We start from the raw sequence: 23,825 nt of genomic DNA on the forward strand, positions 1-23,825 counted from the left end.
CAGAAATTAACAACTATAGTTCACCGCACGGTCTTCAACAATGAGCAAAGACCATACCGCATAGTCAGCTATAAAAGGCCCCGAAATGACAATGTTTAACAATTCAAACGAGAAAACTAACGGCCTTATTTATGTACAAAAAATGAACGAAAAAAATATGTAACACGTAAGCCAACAACAACCACTGAATTACAGGCTCTTCACTGGGGACAGTCACATACATAAATAATGTGGCGGGGTTAAACATGTAAGCGGAATCCCAACCCTCCCCTAACCTGGGACAGTGGTATTACAGTACAACACAAGAACGGTTAATAAAAGTAATAAAAATCAGTTGCAACGGTTTTAATCATCAGACGGACAAAAATACAAGTGGACGTGGCCAGGTACTTGTACATCCCAACGACAAAAAGACACTAGGTACATATCTGAGAGTACTCGCAGTTAATTGACAGCTAGTTCAAAAACACTAACAACTAATAAGAAAAAATCATGCATCTAAGACTAAGTTATCAATTCGTACACATCCAACATCCAATGGATTTAGTGTAAAGACGTCATAAACAGTCAGAGAAAACATGACCTTGTGCAATGCCAAGATTTAGTTATCGACGGATTGTAGATCCATGAATGTGTATATGTATATTACATACTAGTAATACACTTTACTGTAAGCGTTGCTACATTGAAATATAAAATACATCTGAACATTCGCTGGGTACTCTCTGACTATTGGAAATATGCGTCTGTACATAAGAGTGTTGAAATTACTATACAATTGACCTATAGCAAATGATTTTTCTTTAAGTTAGTTAAGTTTGTCGTTATATAAATATTGTTATTTTATAACGAAAGATGACGAAATGAGCATGGGTTGTTAGACATACACCATATACAAATACTTGAAACATGTGAAAGTTGTTAAAAGATCTAAAAATGTTTAGCGTGAAACCTTGTAAAGTGCTAGTCTCTTTAAACGACTGTTCAGTCATTATCATCAGGAAGTATTTTTTTTTTTATCAATTCGTCTTGTTTTTGTAAATGTCAATCAACCAGGATAGGAGGTACATGGTACATGTAAAAGGAGATTTAGCGGGTGTAGAGAGTACGCCGCTCTCCCTTTTTGATTGTTGAAAATATATGATTTTTTATCGTAAAATTGTCAAAAAATATTTCGACTCGCTACGCTCGGAAGTAATTCTTCGCTTAGTATTTGGGAATTACGCACTTACTATTTCAAAAATCTATGATCTACCACAATATAATACACTTATCGTTATAGGGATGTAAAATATAGTACACGTGTAACTGTTGCACTGATTATGCAAGTTAACTTAGTATTTCCTATCCTAATTAAGTTTCAATGGGTCAATTATTCTTTCTATCTTTTTATCTAAAAAGATAAGTGAAATTATTGTAGTTTAGAGATAGAAATAAAATATAGCCGTGAGCACAGTCAATTGTGCATACGCATTTAAGTAACTTGGGAGAGGTACACAAAGGGTTTTGTCTGCTTTTAACTGCATGTATTCAAATTTGAAAAACTTTAATTGAGAAGAATTTGATATTAAATTATGTGATCTTTCAGATAATAGTATTAATTCAGATATCATATATCAAGGTCACAGGAAATATTAAGTGGGCGCAAAAAAACTATTTACCGGGTAAATAAGCTCTCAATAACGACAAACACTGTTTTCTTAAATTGTCAATCAAATACGAAACCGAGCAGCAACGTTTTTATGAATGTGGAAAGTTAACCGTATGAAACATTTTGTTCAAAAACTTTCTGCTAAAGTTGATTTTCATACTCTTAGAAAATGCATTAATTCATTACGGATCATCGCAAAAAAATAAAGTAGGATCCTACATTAAAATATGATTAAAACATGTAAAACTAATGACAGTGGTTACTGTAATTCATTTTTTTTTCAATATATATAGATATATGTGAATATATTAAATTCTTATTGTGTACATTTTCAGTGGCGGATCCAGCCAGAGTAAAAGGGGGGGGGGGGAGTTCCAACTATATGCTCCCATTCAAATGCATTGATCGGCCAAAAAAAGGGGGGTTCCAACCCTCGGAACCCCCCCCCCCCTGGATCCGCCACTGATTTTCCCCCTGATTAGAAAAATACATTTTAAAAGGACCGGGAAGGTGATTTACAAAGTAAGGGAAAATGGCAAAAAAATATTGGATAATGAAATGAGAAAATAGGAATACAGAACACGTAATTATAAGTGCAAAAACATAGGGAGTATTTAACTGTTAAACTGTTGAAAATAAAAGAATAAGATTCCGGCAAGTTTTGATTTACAGATTTATTTAAGAAAGCATCTGTCATCATAAATTTATAGTAACATCGTTTTTATGAGAATTACATATAGAGGAAGTAAGAGTTTACTTCAAAGATAATAGGAAACTTTGTAACAATTTATTGAAAATAGGTAGTAATAAAGGACCTTTTTACATACCCCGGCTTTTGTTTGTCATTTTTGAATTGATTTCAAAATCTTTATAAAAAAGTTGCAAAGTCCGTTTATAACTTTTTTTTTTTTTAGTTTGGTTTAATATCTGTGTGTGGGTGTGTGTATGTGACCGTTTTTCTTTTTATATGAAAACGGTTTCATTTCTCATAATTTATTGTTACATATAACAGAAATTATCATGCTAAAAGATACTGAACGGTTTTAACTTTGTGAATGAAATACAAAGTTTACCGTATGTCTTTATTGAGCTCGATTTACCTTAACAATTTAACAAAGAAACTTTAAACTGTGTATGGATTTCATTTAATTATTGTACAATAATGAATTAGACATTGAAAATTGAAAATAACGGAGAATTTTAAAGTTAGCGTGTGTACAATTGTGCATTTAATTTTTATATATAAAATTTTAAAATCTGTTTTGACACTTTCCCCGTAAATAAAAAATCACAGCTGATATCAATTGTACACTAACAGATAACGGATTGTTATCAACCAGGTCACTGAAATGGACAAATTCAAATATAAGGTAAGACCAATGTTGTGTCATAAATATGACATAGTACGTGTAGATTTCGACATGGGTATTGTATCGATCTTCATTTTGGAGTGCATTGCATATCATATTGCTTATTATACTTTCGCAGAAGATGAATGTGAAAGTTCCGGATGGTTTCGTATTTTTATTACCTTCCATGGTGTATTGCTTTACTGATTGATTGACAAAAAAGGGATCCAATGAGTTGAATGTCCCTCTTTTATCTTCTGTCTGTTTCTTTTATAAAAATTGTCGTATGGTCAAGACTTCCCAAAGGCGGATCCAGGGGCCTGGGGATCCACCCCCCCCCCCTCACCCTTTTCGTGGGAAAATTTTGATTATACATGTATATATAAGGAATCACTGAAGCATGACTGGAGCGGGCCCCTCTTGGGTCAGTCAGCGGGCCTCCCCTTACAAAAAGATTCAGTTATGAAAAGATCATATATTATTATATATATATACATGTGTATCTATATATAGAATGAGTGTTGATACTAAACAAGTAAACAGGTCGGTTTAAACGGCTCTTGTTTATTTCTATAAATAATTCTATGAACATTTTTTTGTCAATGAATTCCGTCTGAGCCTTTATAATCGATTGAATATGGAATGCGCGTCTTAATTTACAGGATTATTCCAGCATAATGACAAGATGTTGTACATTCAAATATTAAAGTGGGAGTTTATACACGGAAGTAAATCGTAAATTGTAAAAAATAAATAGATGTGTATTGGTTTGATAAAAATAAATTACTTATATCTAGTAATGTAACACTTCAACCGATTAAATTGTTCTTCCGTCTTTAAGGATGATCAGATATTCGAAATCCTCTGGTTTTATCAATATTGGCCCTCCATAAGCCCTGGTGTTCTTTTCCTGATCTTATAAAATGTTCAAATTTTTTTAAGGACATTTTGAAAATCTTGTATAATCCTTAAAAGATTTTCAAAGAAAAAAGATTTCAATGTTAAATGCATAAAAAATTTGGATAAAATCAATTCCCACTATCTGACTATATTTCCAATAGTTTATAGATATCCAAAAAAAGTCGACGACAGGGAGTATTCATTTTTTCTGCCTTTTAAGTTAAAAATTTCGTTAATTTTTCACTATCAGTTTATAACAGTCGATCCTTAAAGAAACTTTTATTTCTGGTACAAAGTAGCAAAAATCCTCAATTTAAGCAACTAATCTTTAGATCTAATGAGGTTTAATCGGTATTTTGTATCGATGTATATGGTGTATATAAAACAAAAGAAGATGTGGTATGACTTCCAATTAACAACTCTCCACAAGAGACCAAATGAATCAGAAATGTACAACTATAGGTCACCGGACAGCCTTCAACAATGAGCAAAGCCAATACCGCATAGTCAGTCATAAAAGGCCCCGAAATGAAAATTGTAAAACGACAAAACTAGTAACGACCTAATGTGTGTACGAAAAATGAACGAAGAACAAATAATGAACAACGACAACCACTGAATTAAAGGCTCCTGATTTGTGACAGGCACAAACATACAGAATGTGTCGGGGTTATACATGTTAGCAGGATCCAAACCCATCCCCTAACCTGGTTTACAACATAAGAACGAACAATCAAAAAACAGTTGAAAAAGGCTAAACTCGTCAGATGGATACACATAGAAATACATCTAACAAAAATACAGAGTGTATGCACTTATAACTTTTCTTGCTGTTCGTATATATATATTAAAGGCTAAATATGAAATTAAATGCAAGTCAACGTATATTATAACCAGCCATATATAGATGTACTAACTGTGCGTTGGTCAATACCTACAGTGATGAATTAAGTACAAAAAGAAGATGTGGTATGATTGCTAATGATACATCACTCCACAAAAGATTAACGTGACACAGTATTTTAAAACAACTATAGGTTACTATGTTTTAGATCGGCTTTACAGACAAATTATTGGCTAGGAGTACAAAAAATGGTGACATAATAATAAAGAAAAGAAATTATGAGGTGCTAAGATATTATGACTAAAGAATAATGAACACAAAAAAAAAATAAAGAAAAGAGAATAAAGGCATAACAAAAATCCTCAATCTCCAAAGCAGCAGCCACTTGCCCATCACTGCCCCAAGCTACCAACACACCACCTTCAGATTTAGACCCTCAGTGATTTTGATTCGATATGTTAATCAATGTATTTGAATGGGGATATATGGTTGGAACCGCAGCCCCCTTTATCCTGGGTTGGGAATCCCCATTTTTAAAATGGCTGGATCAGCCGCTCCTGCATGCGTTGTGTTTTTTGTCCTTCGATATAGGGTCAAATATTTTGCCTTAAACAGCTTCTTTTGTTTCCATAATAGACACCAATTATAGCTCACAAAAGGTAATTTACCTTTTAGCTTACGCTTTTAAATTCTAAATGCTCTTCATTCTTATGCACTCGAAACTCAGAAATACTGAAAACTAACCTATCCCTCATGAGAGATCTAGTAATACATGAGTTATATAACATTTGTATAATATTTTAAAAAAGTACTTTTTAATTGTTTTGTCATTGACAATATCATTGAATATACACGTAGATAGATTTGGACATCGCTTATATTTAGATAATGTCCCCTTTGTGAAGTAATTGTGTTTTCCATGGTACTGTGTGCATTTTTGTATATCAAAAACCTTCCTTGAGAAAATATACGTTATATTTGCCAAGTGATAACGAAGTGCGAGGGCATTTGGCCTGTATCTTGATATGAGTGTCATATATTTAAAATGACACATTTTGTCTGTTAATTTCCAGTTTATGGATTTGAAAATTGTTCCCACTTGACATGATTAACATACAAGTTTTTACACCTTTTGTTAAATTAAAGACCTGTTTGGTTTCAATTTTAACTAAAAGCTAAATATATATGTAGGACTCTAAAGTGCGATGGTACTCTAAAGTGCGATGGTCACGCTTAAGACGATGGTGTCTCACGCTAAAGTACGATGATTGTTTGTTTGCTAAAGTGCGATGGAACAATAAAGTAAGGTGCAAGGGCATTAATGGTAAAAACAAGTCTTTTGCAAAATCTAGTTTGATATGATATAACATATACTGTTGTAGGCTTTTACTTTACTGGTAGTCTTATGTGACTGTTTCTAAATTAAGAAGACTGACCTATTAATTATTGTTAAAAAGGTTATTTAGTTGTCACAAAATACTATATTGCCTTTAAATGAATTTTTTAACAATTCGGGCGTATTGGATTGCTTATTGGTTGATTAACGTCCAGTGGCAAATATTTCATACATGTTTAGGACGAGGGGGTATGGGATAATTGGTGTAGCTTGCCGTTCACACAGCCTATTAACATGATTAATGTAAACACATCCCCTTTAAGTTTTCGGTTGCAAATACAAAATTCGATCACTGTCGGAATAAAAATTTATTTGTACAACTGAGCTTTAATTTAAATGTGAGATAAAGGGGTAGTTGGTTGAGCTTTCCCCTTTTTCGTAGCGAGTATTAATACATGTAAATTTACTACAAGGTACACACTGATGTTTTAATGGACAATATATGATTTACGCTTGAAAACGTGTTACTTTATTTCACCGACGTTACTCTTTGATATATATAATAAAATCGACAATATTTTAACGTCAACATTAATATGCATCTGTTCGCATCCATTCTTTATTTCATCTTCCGGCATGTTCATTGGTTTGTATAAACGACTGTTCATGTCATAATCCAACTACGTTTCTAAAGTCTATATTTTCGTGGACCATCGGACTTTAGCGTATGTAAGCATCGCACTTTAGTGTAGTCATCGCACTTCAGCGTCCCCATCGTACTTTAGCGTCCCCGTCGCACTTTAGAGTCCTACATATATATATTCAATAAAAATTATCAAACCCCACAAAAATCGGAAATGTTCGAAGTCAACACTCATGAAAGATCTTTTATAATTCAAAACATTGTACCAAGCTCGTGTATGTCAACAAACGCGTAGATAGACGCAGACACTTTAACACGTATGTTTTTTTTTTATTGTATAGTTATTTTCTAATTAATTTTGATTAAACTTTTTTTTTTATTAAATTCCTTCACTTTTTTTTTTTAAATTATCATCTTTTTTCACAATTTTGTATGTACTTATAATACATATATATCACTGCCCTTCATAAGGGTATGCATAGCATTTTTTTGAGTGATAAGTGCTAGGGCCTTGGCATATAAGTCGTAATTTTAAATTACGCATTTCAAATACAGAGTTTGTCTGTTAATTTCCAGTTAATCGATTTGAAAATTGTCTAAATGAACTGTTGTCTGTATGATCTTTGTATTTTTGTTCTTTGCATTTGGTCGGATTTTTGTCTTTTTGACACATTACCATTTTCCATTTTCAATTTAATACTTAAATTAAAGCTCCCTGGACATGGTTTACTTCGGTTTTTCTTGCTAATGTATTTTTTATTGCAACCAATATCTTTCGGTCACAATAACTCTGGTTGTTCTTGTTAAAGTCTTCAAGTTTTTGATTGCAATGCAACTCTATCTGTCATGGCTTATCCTAGTTTTTCTTGTTTAATATAAAAAAGAAGATATGGTATGATTGCCAATGAGACAACTATCCACAAAAGACCAAAAATGACATGTAGACATTAATAACTATAGGTCACCGTACGGCCTTCAACAATGAGCAAAGCCCATACCGCATAGTCACCTATAAAAGGCCCCGATAAGACAATGTAAAACAATTCAAACGAGAAAACTAACGGCCTTATTTATGTAAAAAAAAAAATGAACGAAAAACAAATATGTAACACATAAACAAACGACAACCACTGAATTACAGGCTCCTGACTTGGGACAGGCACATACATAAATAATGTGGCGGGGTTAAACATGTTAGCGGGATCCCAACCCTCCCCTAACCTGGGACAGTGGTATAACAGTACAACATAAGTAAAGTCTTTTTGTTTGCAATGCAACTCTTTCTGTCATGGTTTACTCTAGTTTTTCTTGTTAAAGCCTGTTCGATTGCAAATCAAGGCAACTCTTTCGGTCATGGATTTCTCTAGCATGTCTTGTTGTTCTTGTAAAAGCCTGTTTAATTGCAATGCAACAATCGCGGTCATGACTAAAACTAGTTGTTTTTATTAAAGCCTGTTCGATTGTAATGCTACTCTCTCGGTCATTGCCTACTCTACTTGGTCTCGTTGTTGCCTGTTGGTTGTAACAGTGTTAATCCTCACGTAATGGCTACACTGGTTGTTATGTTGAGACCTGCTTACATTTGATGCAGTTAACTCTTTTGGTCATGGTTTACTTGTGTTGTTAGTATTGTTGCCTGTATAGTTTTGTTACGCTGTTGGTTTATTTTAAGGCCCCACTTAAAATTATTTTGGTTTGCCCAAACCCTACCCAAAGGTTGAGACAGTGGGTAGGTAGGAAGGCATTTTCTTTAAAAAAAAAAATTGAAGTACACAATGTATCAGATGTTTATTAGTCTTCATGCCTATTTGATTAAAAAAAAACTTCTTCAAATCAGGACAATAAAAGAATTTGAGTAGGCAGCTTTTTTTTGGGTAGGTAGCGTTTGGGCAAACCTATTATTTATTATGGCCTAATCTAATAGTATTTTACTTTTTTTATTTCCAGGTTGAGCTTCATGTCCATCTGGATGGAGCCGTACGACCACAAACAGTATTAGACATAGCAAAGTAATGTATTATATCTGCATTGTCGCAGTTTAAAAATGCAGCTAAACTTTTTCTTATTGCTTTTATCTGCCAAAATAGTAACACCAAACAAAAAGTACTAGTATATGTGTTTACTGTCAAATGCTGAAACAGGGTAGGTAGGTAGGTAGGGATTTTTTTTTTATTTCATTTTTAGTCTATGGGAGCACCCTTGTGACTTTAACAGTGCTTAACAAAGGAATATTTGTACAATGTCGATTTCATGTCACGTCACAATGTAGAATACTTAGTCTAGTAAATGTAAATAATAAAATGATACAAATTAGCTAACACAGAATTAATGCACAGTCATGGGCAATAGATACGTATACACTTTGATTTACTAGCGTTAAAACAAAATGAAAAAAATAAGATACTTAACTTTTAAAGGGCGTTGTTGAGCGGTAATATATCGTAGATCTACTGAGTGATATCTAAGTTTCAAAGAATACATGTATGTAGTACTAGTGTACACAGTTAGCGCTTTGTTCATTGTCCATATTCTATCATCACAAAATAACCTACGGTAGTAGAAGGACAGTATGTTTTCTGGTCTGTGCGTTCTTCTGTTCGTTCGTCTGTTCGTCCGTCCGTCTGTCCCGCTTCAGGTTAAAGTTTTTGGTCAAGGTAGTTTTTGATGAAGGGGAAGTCCAATCAACTTGCAACAGTACACATGTTCCTTATGATAAGATCTTTATAATTTTAAGCCAAATTAGACTTTTGACCCCAATTTCACGTTCCACTGAACATAGAAAATGAAAGTGCGCGTTTCAGGTTAAAGTTTTCGGTCACGGTATTTTTTGATGAAGTTGAAGTCCAATAAACTTGAAACTTAGTAAACAAGTTACCTATGGTATGATTTTTCTAATTTTAATTCCAAATTAGATTTTTCACCCAATTTCATGGTCCATTGAACATAGAAAATTATCCGTGTACTTCGTACACATTCTTGTTCGTTATGGATCCTTTCCCTGTTCTGAGTCTAGATTCACTGTACGGTTAGGGTTTTAAGTAAGGGTTATGTTTAATGTAAAATTCACGTGAAAGTACGTTTGAAATTCGCGTCAATTTCACGTGAGATTGTCATTCATTTAGATATGTAATGTATGTAAAGTTTAGGAATAGTGTTAATGTTTGGAAGATTTAAATTTATACATGTATTATCATCTCTATTATTGCTAACCATTCCCAAAGACTTATTTTTTTATAAATTATTATATACGCTTGGATTTATTTAGCCGTATATGGTTAGGACCTCTCTAAAGTAGATATTGACCACATGTAATTTATAGCAGAGTTGCACTACTCATGCACTTGAGAGAATAACAAACACTGAAATATTTGCCACTGGTAATTAAGGAACAAGTAATCACTTATACTATATCAAATTATTCCCGTTTAACCTGATTGCTCATGTTTGTAAAAAATGTATACAATGTAGCGATTATTAAACTAAATGAATATTTTGTTAAGAGTGCTACTATGATTTAGGTTTAAAGCATTCGCATACTGTGGTGGTCAAATTCCATCATAATATATAGTACTCTTAAAAACTGAACGTTTATTTCAGATCTCGAAAAATTCACATGCCCCACGAGAATATAGAGGAATTCAAACGAGATGTTGTTGTATATGAACGATCAACATTAGAAGTTTTGTTAAACTGTTTTAGAGTGTTTATGCCAGTAATAGCGTATGTTTATGTTTGTCAATAGTTAATATCATCATATATGAGGCCCCTCATGGGGGGGGGGGGGGGTCCTAGTAATCACATAATCACCATTTTTTTGCCAATATAATCACATAATCATTAAATATTTGCTTATCTTTAGTAATCAAATAATCATAAACTAAAAATACAGTCCTAGGTAATCAAATAATCATGAAATATTTGGCTTAATTATCAAATAATCATTAAAAAAACGGCCAAGTAATCACATAATCAAAAACCCCATGAGGGCCCTCATATATACCAGGACAAAATTTAGTATATACGCCAAACGCGCGCTTCGTCTACAAAAGACTAATCAGTGACGCTCGAATCCAAAAAAGTTAAAAAGGCCAAATAAAGTACGAAGTTGAAGAGCATTTAGGACCAACATTCCTAAAAGTTTTGCCAAATACAGCTAAGGTAATTTATACAACATTATTTTCACTAACAAACACATACAGACGCACACACACTTGTTATCATACAAAATAGATGTAATACATTATATAAGAGAAAATAAAAAGATATATTATTAAAGTAAAACAAATATCATAATTATAAAAAAGTTGCTCGACCAAATTAATTCAAATTAATTCAAATTTGATTATACATGTACTGTACGCCTTATATTTTGAGATTTAACATAAGTGGCTAAAACAAGTCAATTATTGCGAATGCATGCAACCCTGACATTTTAACGTTCTGACGTTCTTTTTAAATCTTTACATTGAATGCTTTCAAAACTATTTTCTATCTGATCTTCCAGTGTGTTTAACGTTGTCACAACAACATCATACTAAAAAGAAGAAAAAAACATAATCTATACTCGATACTCGTACGTCCTTACCAATTTCAAAAACCTAGTAAAAAAACAGTAGGTTTTATTTATAATTATCATTTCTAAAGGACAAAACAGAATAGGTATGCTTAAGATTATCAAAACAAATAAGAGTAATGCGAAACACATAACTTATAAAACAAAGTAAGGTTCAAAGGTCTTGTAGTTCCTACAAAATCCTGCATTGCAATTACCATTTTGCCTTTCATTATCTTATGTTCTTGTTAAATTTCACAGGGGATGTAGAGATGCTATCTACAGGATTGCGTATGAATTTTGTGAAGATAGTGCCAAACATAATATAAAATATGTTGAGACTAGATATTGTCCGCATTTGCTTGCTAATACAGCTGAGAAACGAGAATTCGCCATTAAACCTGGAGATATTTCGCCACGTGATGTTGTAGATATCGTTTGCACTGCTTTAGAAAAAGGATCAAAGGATTTTAATATTACTGTTAAGAGCATTTTGTGCAGTATGACACACAGACCAGGTACGTCTAGATTTTTTTAACGCCACTTTTAATCACCGCTTTTGGGCTATTTCGTGGCGCCCAGTTTTTTATTGGTAGAGGAATCCAGAGTGCCCGGAGCTAACTTGCGACCTTCGATGATAGGAAAACTGATAATACTAGTCAATTAAATTTGGAATCGAGGGAACCAGCGCGAGTGTGGTTCTAACTCACAACCTCAGTGTTGACTGGCTAGTGATTACAGTAGTAATACGTAGACCACTCGGCCACCGAACCCTAGAATTTTAATGATATAAAGCAAGCTGAAGATTTCCTTTAAATATCAGTTTTAATTCCAAACCCGTCAGAAATAACAAACAAATGTCTATGAAATTGATATTTACCACTGGACGTTAAAGAACAATTACCAATCTACAAAAGCCGGAAATTGTCACGGTGTAGTTTTATTTTTATGTCGTTATAGCAACTTAGCTTACTCGTTATTTATAAAAAAAATAACACATTAATTCGTTAATACGATTAAGTTTCTATGTTCTTGCTATAACGACTTAGCTTATTCAATACTCAGCCAGCATCTACTTCAATCGGTATTCAATGGAAATGAGCGACTGACGAACGGATTGTAATAGACTTTATTTTTCGAACTTTAAAAAAAAAAAAACGTACTTTATTAACCGGAGTATGCAAAACGTTTCAATATCTGCATTAGATTGTTTTGGCATTATGACGTTTGGATATTTAAACAAAAACATTAATTTCAAAATAGTTTAAATCAAATAATAATAAAAATTTAAAGTAGAAATGTTTATAATGATAACAGATTTTATTAAAACTAGATAGATTTAGCAATATCATGTATAATAATAGTTATCAAAGGTGCCAGGATTAAAATTTAAATCGCAAGACGCGCGTTTCGTCTACATAGACTCATCAGTGACGCTCAGATCAAAATATTTATAAAGCTTAACAAGTACAAAGTTGAAGAGCACTTAAACTCGCTTTATTATTTGAAAAAATAAAACTGTGTTCTGTGTTCTATGAGTTAATATATAACTGTTTGTATACAGAATGGTCAATGGAAATAGTAGAGTTGTGTAAGGAGTTTAAATCGCGTGGTGTAGTGGCGATTGACATAGCTGGGGACGACTTTGAACCAGGCGTGGAACCAAATGAATGTCTTCACAAGCAAGCATTTAAGGTATTAATTCTAAATAATGATAAAATAGGTAAATTTCTTCCAAAGGCCCATAATTTTACAATATACTCTTTGGTATAGTCATTATTGAAGTTATTCCCCTTAAATGCTAATTTTCAATATGTTGCCTTATGTCTAGATAAGGGCCAAGTGAGCTTTTCTCATCACTTGTCGTCCGTCGTCCGTCGTCCGTCGTCGTCGTCGTCGTCCGTCGTTAGCTTTTACAAAAATCTTCTCCTCTGAAACTACTGAGCCAAATTAAACCAAACTTGGCCACAATCATCATTGGGGTATCTATTTTAAAAAATGTGTGGCGTGACCCGGCCAACCAACCAAGATGGCCGCCATGACTAAAGACAGAACATGGTTAAAATGTAGATTTTGGCTTATAACTCTGAAACCAAAGCATTAAAAGTAATTCAGACATGGGGTTAAATTGTTTTGCAAGTAAAGATCTATCTGCCCTGAAATTTTCAGATGAATCCAACAACTGGTTGTTGGGTTGCTGCCCCTGAATTTGAAATTTTTAAGGAAATTTTGCTGTTTTTGGTTACTATCTTGAATATTATTATAGATAGAGATAAACTCTTTGGTATAGTCATTATTGTAGTTATTCCCCTTAAATGCCAATTTTCAATATGTTGCCTTATGTCTAGATAACTATCAAAAAGAAAAAAGAAAAATTGAAAACGAAAAATTATCAGCAGGATAAGATATACAGATATAAAAAAGAAGATGTGGTATGATTGCCAATGAGACAACTATCCACAGTAGACCAAAATGACACAAACATTAACAACTATAGGTCACCGTACGGCCTTCAACAATGAGCAAAGCCCATACTGCATAGTAAGCTATAAAAGGCCCCGATAAGACAATGTAAAACAATTCAAACGAGAAAACTAACGGCCTTATTTATATAAATATAATGAACGAAAAACAAATATGTAACACATAAACAAACGACAACCACTGAATTACAGGCTCCTGACTTGGGACAGGCACATACATAAATAATGTGGCGGGTTTAAACATGTTAGCGGGATCCCAACACTCCCCTAACTTTGGACAGTGGTATAAATCGACATAAGACTGAAATTAATAAAGTTATTCTCCTTTAATGAAGATTTTTACTATAAGGTGATGCAAGTGAGCGACATACACTCTAAAGAGCCTTAGTTGACTCTATTCTAATACATTTTGTAAGACTAGTAATGATTATTTTTTATTCAAACGGGTTCTATGGCGTTTACCATAAAGCTTGAAAAAATGACAATCCATGCTTATCCCCAATTTCAACATTTTATTTATATCGATCTATTTTACAATGCACTATGATAGATGAGTCATACTAATCTAGTTGTACAGCTTTTTAACAAAGTCTTTTGTTTGTTGTATTTTTAAAGGTTGCGTTCGACGAAGGTATCCATAGAACAGTCCACGCTGGTGAAAATGGACCATCTGAAGGTGTTAAAGAGGTTTGTTATGTAATAAATCATACAATGTTTACATAAAGTTACAGAAATGAACATTCATGTATACATGTATGAATGAATAGAAAGGCAATGAAAACAATTTGACATTTGACCAGAACGAAGGAATTCATTTTGATAAATGAGGGTAAAGATGATTTTATATGTTAGATAGTTATGGTCTTGAATTGTCTAAAATCGAAGAACAAACTAAAATAATGTGCTACGATTATAAGAATGAAAAAAAAATGGGCGAAAAAGTTTTAAAACGACATATAAAATTGTTATTTGGATGGAGAGTTGTCTCATTGGCACTCACACCACATCTTCCTAAATCTATACATGATATACCAGGAGAACAAAGAAATCAAGACTCAACATTTGGACCCTTGTATATCATAGAATCAGTACCACAGTTAAATCCAATCGAAACCACAAGTACCACAGTTAAAATCCCACCGAAGCCACAAGTACCACAGTTAAAAAAACAAAATGTTTACCAGATTGATAAACTGAACATTGAATGTCTTTAATTCAAGATATTCATTTTAAATATTAAGAAAAGATTTGAGCTTTCATTTATGAATAAAACATCAGCCAACTTGTACCGAAAAGAAGCGATCTAGTAATACACATACGTTAGATGAGTCTACTTCATATGTATCTGACCGCCTCAGTTGTCTTGTGGTAGCGTGTTCGCTTCGTGTGCAAGAAGTTGTGGGTTCGAACCCCAGCTGGGTCAAACCAAAGACTTTAAAATTGGTATTTGCTGCTTCTCCGCTAATCACGTGGCATTAAGGAGTAAGAACCTCAGAATCACAATAATGCTTCAGGGTAAATTGAAATGTCTGCCCGCAAACTGTTATTTGGTGAACAAGCACGTTACAAATCCGACTCAGTTTATCGATCTCATACAAGGCAGCGTTAATATTCATATTTCATTAACCTGTTCTCGTCCTGAATATGTGTATTAATTCGCCGCTGAACGTTAAGCAGACATTTATCATCATGATATTAACAAATTGATATTTTAGGCATTAGAACATATGTATGCAGAACGAATTGGACACGGATATCATGTTGTTGATGATGAAAAATTGTATCAACAATGTATAAAAGATCAAGTTCACTTTGAAGTTTGTCCGTTTTCCAGTATAAGAACAGGTTCTGTGTCCGAAGACTTGAAAAAACATCCACTTCTAAGGTAAATTATCTTAATATTTATGAATATGTATTTTTGTATATTGTATCATGTAATTTCACAACTGATGCGTTTGTAATGCTCGCATGACGAAATCTATTTAATACACGATCAAAGGCGTGTACAAACCAGATAGCACGTGCAGGTTTGATTGCACTGATCCGAAGATCAACAGTTACGTCTGCTTAATTTCTGGTTGATACTTTAACTTCCAAACTACGGTACCTTCACCAGGATCTAAGGCATGTACAGTGTAAAAAAAAAAATAAAAATGATGTTATACTGCAACAAACGACAAACACTGAATAACTGACTCTTGACTTCGGATAAGCACATTTTGTAATGGGGTTAAAATTAGGTTGTTTTATTAAGACACGTAATCACAAGTGTAACCTCAGATCAGAGCACATTGTTGTTTTGACATCTACGAATGCCGACTTTATTTTTTAATCTCAAAACTTGGTATCTTGCATTCAAATTTTTAGGAAACAGTAAAATTACATGTGTCTTAAGGGCAATAGGAACTTTTGACCCTTCCGGAGCATTTAACTCGTGTTTCTCTTCTCTTGCTTTTATTGGTAAGGTTCGTTTTGTTTTCATCTCAGACACAGACATCAAATGTGTTCTAATTTCTACTATGAAGCACTATACACAACATTGAGTAAATTGTTGCAAAGCATCATATCTCGAAAACGGAAAAATACTTAGAGTGGAGATCGCGGGTTCTTCAGTATTAAAATTTCTGTTCTGCTTTTCGTGGATTGTTAACGTCTGTTCGATGTTTTCCTCATTTCTAAATTTATTGCCTCCTATATACCTTCTATTTTTTTTCATTGATAACCTATCGACTATAAAAAGTGAAACAGCAATTCATTTTTATACGTACAAAGCGGTTCTCCGGATTTAGAAAAAAGGAGATGTGGAACGATTGTCAATGAGACAACTCTCAACAAGAGATAAAATGACACATACATTTACAGCTTAGGAACGTTTGGAAGCCAACTTGAAGGATGTATATATAAGAAAAGAAAAAGGTTATAGCGCCGATTGATCAAAAAAAATATCTACAGTTTCTCTATCTTGAGGTTGTAATTTCGAGCAGTGCAAATGGCATTTTGGCCATGGCGTTGTCAGTTTGTTTTGGTGTGGTGAGTTTGACTGTCCCTTTGGTATCTTTCGTCCCTCTTTTAAATGTAATCCATGTTCAACTCCGATTGTAATTAACTAGATTTGGAAGTTTCCTGCCAAAGGACGGTGGTTTTAGTTGTTTACTCTGGATTTATCCATCAATTTAAACTGTCCATCAAGATAAAGCATGCTGAAAGTGTCGTTAAACAACAACAATAAATCAATCAATGCATAGAACCAACGTAGTTGTCATTTTGAAACATTTTGTTGGTCTTTGGGTGTATTTTTCTGTTATTGAGATTGATGTATTGTATACACCAGTATGTCCGTTTAAAACGCTAGTTGTCGACCTTTTTATTGTAACGTTTATTCGTTTACATCTCCAATATGTCAGTATTTTTAATCGCAGTGTCAAGTTATATTCTAAGGCAACACAGTTCGTAACGTTTATTTTGATTGGATAACGTCGCAAATGTTCATGGTATCAGTATATTGATACTTTAAAAAGCACGTGCAAGCGCAGACGATGTATGCCAAATTTTAAATGTATTTTAATTTTTGACGTTGTTTTCTGTCAGTTTTATTATAATGGAGATAAAAATGCTGTTGACGTGTCTTCGACTACTTCTTCAATATTTCGGTATTTTAATCGCAGTGTAAAGAGATAATACATTAAATGTTAAAATGTATCCCTGTTTAAAAGAGGTCTAAGTTCGAATTATAATTTATTTAGTCAAAAAGAATATATGTGTGGTTCCTTCTCTTAAGTTTAAATAATAGCTTTCCCTAAAGATTTTTTTTTTCATTTTACATTAAAGTTCATGACCCCTTCTATGGCCATTTTTGTACGAACTTTTCAAACTTCAATTGTATCAAAACTACAGATATAATGACTAAAAGAGATGGGCCATTTTGTACATATACCAAGGGGAAACAAAGCAGAGCATTATTATTTATTGTTTCTTTGCATTTTATAGAAAAAGAGTACTTTGGGGCAAATAAAACAAGATTTTTATAGAAAATCAACAGCCTTTAATACAGAGAATTTTTATATCAAATTTCAAACAAAGATCACTCACTTGCTTTTCTATAATGTGCTAGTGCTTATTTTTTACAAAAAGTTCTAACCAATCTGTAAATTCCAAAATACCTCGTGCTGAGTCACAAAAGTCGAACGCACACTAAAAGGTGTACTTGATTTAGTCCATTTTTTTTTTAGCCAATAACTACATTAATAAACTTGTTTTAATGAAATCAATGCTAGCACTGCATGCACTAATCCTATATCTATCAGTCATCAAATTGCCAAATATGAGAGTACAAGGATAAAGGCTGTGGATTTTCTATAAAATTTCCATATGTTTAGCATTGAATCAACAAAGGGGTACATAATCCTTAAGCACTATTAAAGTCTGAGTGCTGCTTTCGTAGACTTAATGTAAAAAAAACATAAAATAAAATAAAAATCCCTATCTACCTACCCTTATTATTTTAGATGGCACTTGAATTTTGCGTACTCATGTTGTTTATCATCTTTTTATTAATACATTTATAACGTGTTATATTTAAGAAATAGTTCATGGAAGCCATAGATTTGTTGGAAATTTACACATGGCCTGGGCCGTGATATTCGAATTTTATCCTGAGCGTTAGAGAGGGATAAAATTAACGAATATCACGGCCCAGGCCATGTGTAAATTTACAACAAATCTATGGCTTCCATGAATTATTTCGATTCTAATAGGACAAATACGATCATTAATAAACTGAAGCGATGATGGGTATACCGTGTGTGTGACTGTTCTATTTTACCCACTGTTCGATAAATGTAAAACAAATTTAATAAACCTGCATGAATGATTTCTTAACTAACCGCTAGAAAAAAAAATGTGATTCCTTTTGTTACTTCTCAGTAAACCCAACATTTGCAATTTTAAATTTACACTTGTTATTGTAAGCTACCGTCAAATTCACTGTTGACATGTTGTAACCAAGGGGCCGCCATGTTGACTTGCTGAAATTAGTAAATGTTCTCTAATGTGTAAATTCTTTTTGTTATGCGTCAGAATCAGAATAAATGTTCTGTAGGGTTTTATTCAATTATAATTGTTAACACAGCGAAATTCACAACCGTTTACACATAGGTTACGATACATGTGGATTTACGTGGGAGGCATATTTAAACAGCCATGTGTGTACATCTTGGAGTCTGCGCTAAGTATAGATATATCGAGAATTTTATCACGGTGTTGTTTACAAAGCGAAAGAAGCACGTCATATTAGAATGTTCTTTTATTTGTCTTTGTTCTATTATTCATATTACTTTTACTATTTGGTCTGTATTCGGTGATATCCATTTCACGTGGCTTGGTACTTATACATCCCGTCAAGGTGGTGTTTGTATAATCTTTCATTTTTGCTGGTGTGTTTTGTATGTGTGACTTTTTGTGTTTCTTAGGTACATATGACGTGGGTCTGTACTTTTAAACGTCCCGCCATTATTTTATTGTGCTATCATCATTTATATCGTGTTATATTGTTCTTTTTTTGTCGTTGTTCTATTATTAATATTACTTTTACTATTTGGTCTGTATTCGTTGATATCCATTTCACGTGGCTTGGTACTTATACATCCCGTCAATGTGTTGTTTGTATTATCTTTCATTTTTGCTGGTGTGTTTTGTACGTGTGACTTTTTGTGTTTCTTTGGTACATATGACGTGGGTCTGTACTTTTAAACGTCCCGCCATTATGTTATTGTTCTATCGTAATGCCATGATTATGTATTGTTCCATTATAATTTTGAAAATACTTTGAACGACAAAATTATTCTATATCTCTTCCTCTGTGAAGTTTACATTCTGACGTCAAACACGCGATTCTACACTAGAGATGATATGAACGTTGTCATTTAGTCACATGACTTCAAATATTTCAAACCTTAATGAGTTGAATTACAATACATATATAAGTAAGCAATGACTGTGGTTGTTAAATTTGATAAATGCTTTGTTGTGCTTCTTTGTTAAATATTTGTTTGTTTTTATTCTTATTAAGATTGTTACTATGTGATGGCTGCTTTACCCTTATATGACACTGTTACCTATTATGTTTTATTCGCGCATCGTTGTAAAATATAACGCTCTTTGGGAGGTTAATGCGCCATTGATTAGGGACTTTCCGTTTTGAATTTTCCTCGGAGTTTAATTTTTTTGAGATTTTACCTTTTTTAAACTGGAACCACACTCTCTATTTTGTGTATTACACATATACCTTGTTTTGGTATTTCAGAAAAGTTTCTGCATTGCTATTTTTCTCGGTTTAGTAATTTATTAAATAGTTAGAATTCTCTTGACCTTAACGTTCACAGTTAGATTAGTTATGTTGGTGACATACATAATTTGACATACTGGCCTATCATTAAATTAATTCCAATTTCAAAATTTCGAAATTACCATAAGATTGAAAAACAATTATCTAAATTATATGACCATGATTTTGTGTGTGCGTCATTAAATTGAAAAGGCATTTTAGAATTAAACAACCTTTATTATGCCCCACCTTCGATAGTAGAGGGGCATTATGTTTCGGTTCGTTCGTCATTCCGTCTGTCCCGCTTCAGGTTAAAATTTTTGGTCAAGGTAGTTTTTGTTGAAGTTGAAGTCCAATCAACTTGAAACTTAGTACACATGTTCCCGATGATATGATTGTTCTAATTTTAATGCCAAATTAAAGTTTTGACCCTAATTTCATGGTCCACTAAATATAGAAAAAGATAGTGCGAAGTTTTGGTTAAAGTTTTTGGTCAAGGTAGTTTTTGATGAAGTTGAAGTCACATCAACTTGAAACTTAGTACACATGTTCTCTATGATATTCTCTTTCTAATTTCAATTTCAAATTTAAGTTTTGATCCAAATTTCACGGTCCACTGAACATGGAAAATGATAGTGCGAGCAGGGCATCCGTGTAGTATGGACATATTCTTGTTTTTATTTGTCATTGAATTGTAAGGGCATTTTCTAAATAAGACTACCTTGGTTTATTTGATGTGTCATTGAATGGAAATAAACTCATCATAGATACCAGGATTGATTTTTTTATTTATGCCAAACGCGCGTTTCGTCTACAAAAGACCCATCAGTAAAGCTCGAATAGAAAGACTTTTATTTTTAAATTATTCAATCTCTGTTTTATTTTAAATGCGTCACTGAATGGAAAAGGCATTTTTTTTTTAAATTATACTTCCTTAACTTTTTTTAGTGTGAGGTTGTAATAAAGATGTAATTGTTAAATACACAACCATGATTTTTTTAAATGTAGAAGACATTTAAAAAAAAAAGGATATTATATTTTTAATAAGGCCACACTTAAAAATATTTGTTGAAACAATGGATAGGAAGGTACGCGTTTTCATTTTCTTTTTTTTTCTCTTTATTTTTGTTTGGCGAAGGGAAATTTAAGTATCAGATGTTTATAAGTCTTCATGCCTATATTGAATAAAAAAAAAACATTTTCACATCAGGACAACAGATTTTGAGTAGGCAGCTATATTCTGGATAGGCAGGGTTAGGGCAAACAAACCTATTTTTTAAGGCCCAATCAGAATTCCCTTGACCTTAATGTTCACAGATTGACTGACTCATCTGTTGGTGACATAGATATTTGACATACAGACTTTCTCATTTCAATAAATACAAATATCAAAAGTTCTTTAGTGTGAAACTGTGAAATAGACATGGTTTAAATAACACGACCTGGAAATTGTGTATGTGTCATTGAATAGAATAGGCACCGCTTACATTACACAACCTTGAATTTAATTTTTTATGTGTCATTGGATTGAAAAGTCATCGCTTAAATAATAAAACTATGACTCTCTTACTGTGTCCTTAAATTCAAAAGGCATTGCTTAAGTCAAACAACCAACCTTTATTTCCCTGGTCCTTGAATTGAAATAGACATGGTTTAAATTACACAGCCTAGAATCGTTTAATGAGTCTTTGAATTGAAAAGGCATTGCTTAAATTAAACGACACTCTTTTTTTCATTCTTCTACCCATTTGCTTTGTAAGACCCATCTTAGATACTGACAGTGTGCTGTACTACGATTTTAGTCATAAATCAAACAGTACAATGACCGATCAAGACCTATTTTATTGAATTTTCCGTGAAATCTTTGCTATTTCACATTTAACTGATATATATTGTATTATTTGTTCTCGTCTTGAATATATAACCTAAGAATCTTGATCTAAAAAGCGGCACATACAATCAATTGTTAATATTTGATGACTATACTTAAATCGATGACTCTCTGTATAGGTTTGTCAAAGATGGCGCTAACTATTCTATCAACACAGATGATCCGGTTGTTCTTGACAACAACCTAGATGATGATTACCTTAAGTGTAAAGAAATTGGGCTAACAGACGAACAAATTATACAATCGGTTAGTATTATTTTATCGTCCCATATTTTTTTTTTATTAGAGTTTCATGTTCTTAAAACCAAAACGTCAATACAAATGGAAAAATAAAATGAGAATGGAAATTGTGAATGTGTCGGAGAAAAAAAATGACCTTAGAGCAGAAATATCCGAAGGGCACTAAAGTGTCTTCAGGACAGTGAGAAAATTTTGCACCTTCTCGAACTACAGCTTTCCCTTAAACAAGATTTATAATAGGCCAAAAGTTCCTGACTTGGAACGGAAGAAAACAAATACGACGGGGCTAAACATGTGATGAGATCATAACCCATCTCCTATACCTTTAGCGAATTGGATAGAACACACACACACAAAAATACGCATACTTAAACTCGGTTAAAGGTAGTCAGAGTCAGAACAGTTTTAACAGGTGTAATGTCAAACAAATTAAACGTCAAAACAATTAAAATGTTATTGGAGGTGAACGGTCAGACAAATACATCATCCCTACAAATCAAAATAAATAGAAGGTCACAGCAAATCCAAGGAAAAAGCAAAACGTAGCTACAAGTCAAAAGTAATAAAGGGTCACGGTCAAACAAGTAAAACGCAGATACCAATTAAAAGTAATACAAGATTATCGAACAAACAAATGATTGTTTACGAAGAACCAACACATTAAACTTAAACAGATCGAATGATTATAGCAAGTTCTAAAAAAGAGTAAACAAATCTTGCCTCAAATTTAACATCTTTGTTATTTTGCTGGTAAAAAGACAATCTCAATATATATATAAGTGTCACCAAATGATAAGAATTGACAAAATATTTTCAAAATTTCTATTTTCTGTTTTCAAATGTTATTCCTTATTTTTCAGATATTTAATGCGGCACGTGCAAGTTTTGCATCAGACTCGGAAAAGACCCAAATATTGAAAGATCTTACATTGGTTTATGGAGAACATTAGGTATAGGAACGAAATTTCCTGATAAAAAGACCAAACGTTGCCATTTATTATAATTATTAATATTCATGTACTACACAATTTCTTATGAAAGCATATTAAACAGTTTTCTACAATTATCTTTTTCTTTTCATCATGTTGAATTCGTTTAAAAAAACATTTTAAACTTCAAATAAGTCCATCAAATTTCAAACAATGAAAATTAATATCCATAGATTGGATAAATGTTAAAAACAAATGGCAAGGTATTTTTAACAGATACATCATGTTAAGGAGGGGTATTTGCGAAAAAATACCAGTCGAGGGAATGTTCGAGCCGTAAGTCGAAGGAAATTCATTCTCAAGACTGGTATTTTTTTTAACAAATTCCCATTTAGAACATGCTATATCTGTTTAATTACACCGAATGACAACGTTCAAAAACGCATTGATGATCGTGACTTTACAAGCGTCCAGTCGAATAGAGTATTTTTTGGCAAATACCACAACAGAAATGGTAAAAAAGGCATATTTAAATGTGCTTATTGTTATGCGTTTACTTTTCTGTATTGGCTAAAGGTATAGGGGAGGGTTGAGATCTCATAAACATGTTTAACCCTGCCGCAATTTTGCGCCTGTCCCAAGTCAGGAGCCTCTGGCCTTTGTTAGTCTTGTATTATTTTTAATT

The 23,825-nt window shown here is 32.9% G+C and overlaps 1 protein-coding gene across 1 annotated transcript; it reads left to right on the forward strand.

The window, feature by feature from the left end:
• Positions 1-2,910: 2,910 nt before the first annotated feature.
• LOC143054624 (adenosine deaminase-like) lies at positions 2,911-23,274 on the forward strand. Its single transcript, XM_076227639.1, has 9 exons — positions 2,911-3,021; positions 8,671-8,732; positions 10,321-10,443; positions 11,537-11,793; positions 12,840-12,970; positions 14,374-14,445; positions 15,474-15,643; positions 22,091-22,217; positions 23,072-23,274. Exons 1-9 carry the CDS (start codon positions 3,001-3,003, stop codon positions 23,159-23,161), a joined length of 1,053 nt encoding a protein of 350 aa, XP_076083754.1. The 5' UTR covers positions 2,911-3,000; the 3' UTR covers positions 23,162-23,274.
• Positions 23,275-23,825: the final 551 nt, after the last annotated feature.

This window comes from Mytilus galloprovincialis, chromosome 12 (genome assembly GCF_965363235.1).
Source record: "Mytilus galloprovincialis chromosome 12, xbMytGall1.hap1.1, whole genome shotgun sequence".
Lineage (NCBI taxonomy): Eukaryota > Metazoa > Mollusca > Bivalvia > Mytilida > Mytilidae > Mytilus > Mytilus galloprovincialis.

Excerpts from the sequence above, each read along its gene's own strand:
- LOC143054624 (XM_076227639.1), top strand. The coding sequence starts at position 3,001 with ATGGACAAATTCAAATATAAG. Across the intron at positions 11,794-12,839 it reads CAGTATGACACACAGACCAG|AATGGTCAATGGAAATAGTA; the intron begins GTACGTCTAGAT and ends GTTTGTATACAG. Across the intron at positions 12,971-14,373 it reads TTCACAAGCAAGCATTTAAG|GTTGCGTTCGACGAAGGTAT; the intron begins GTATTAATTCTA and ends GTATTTTTAAAG.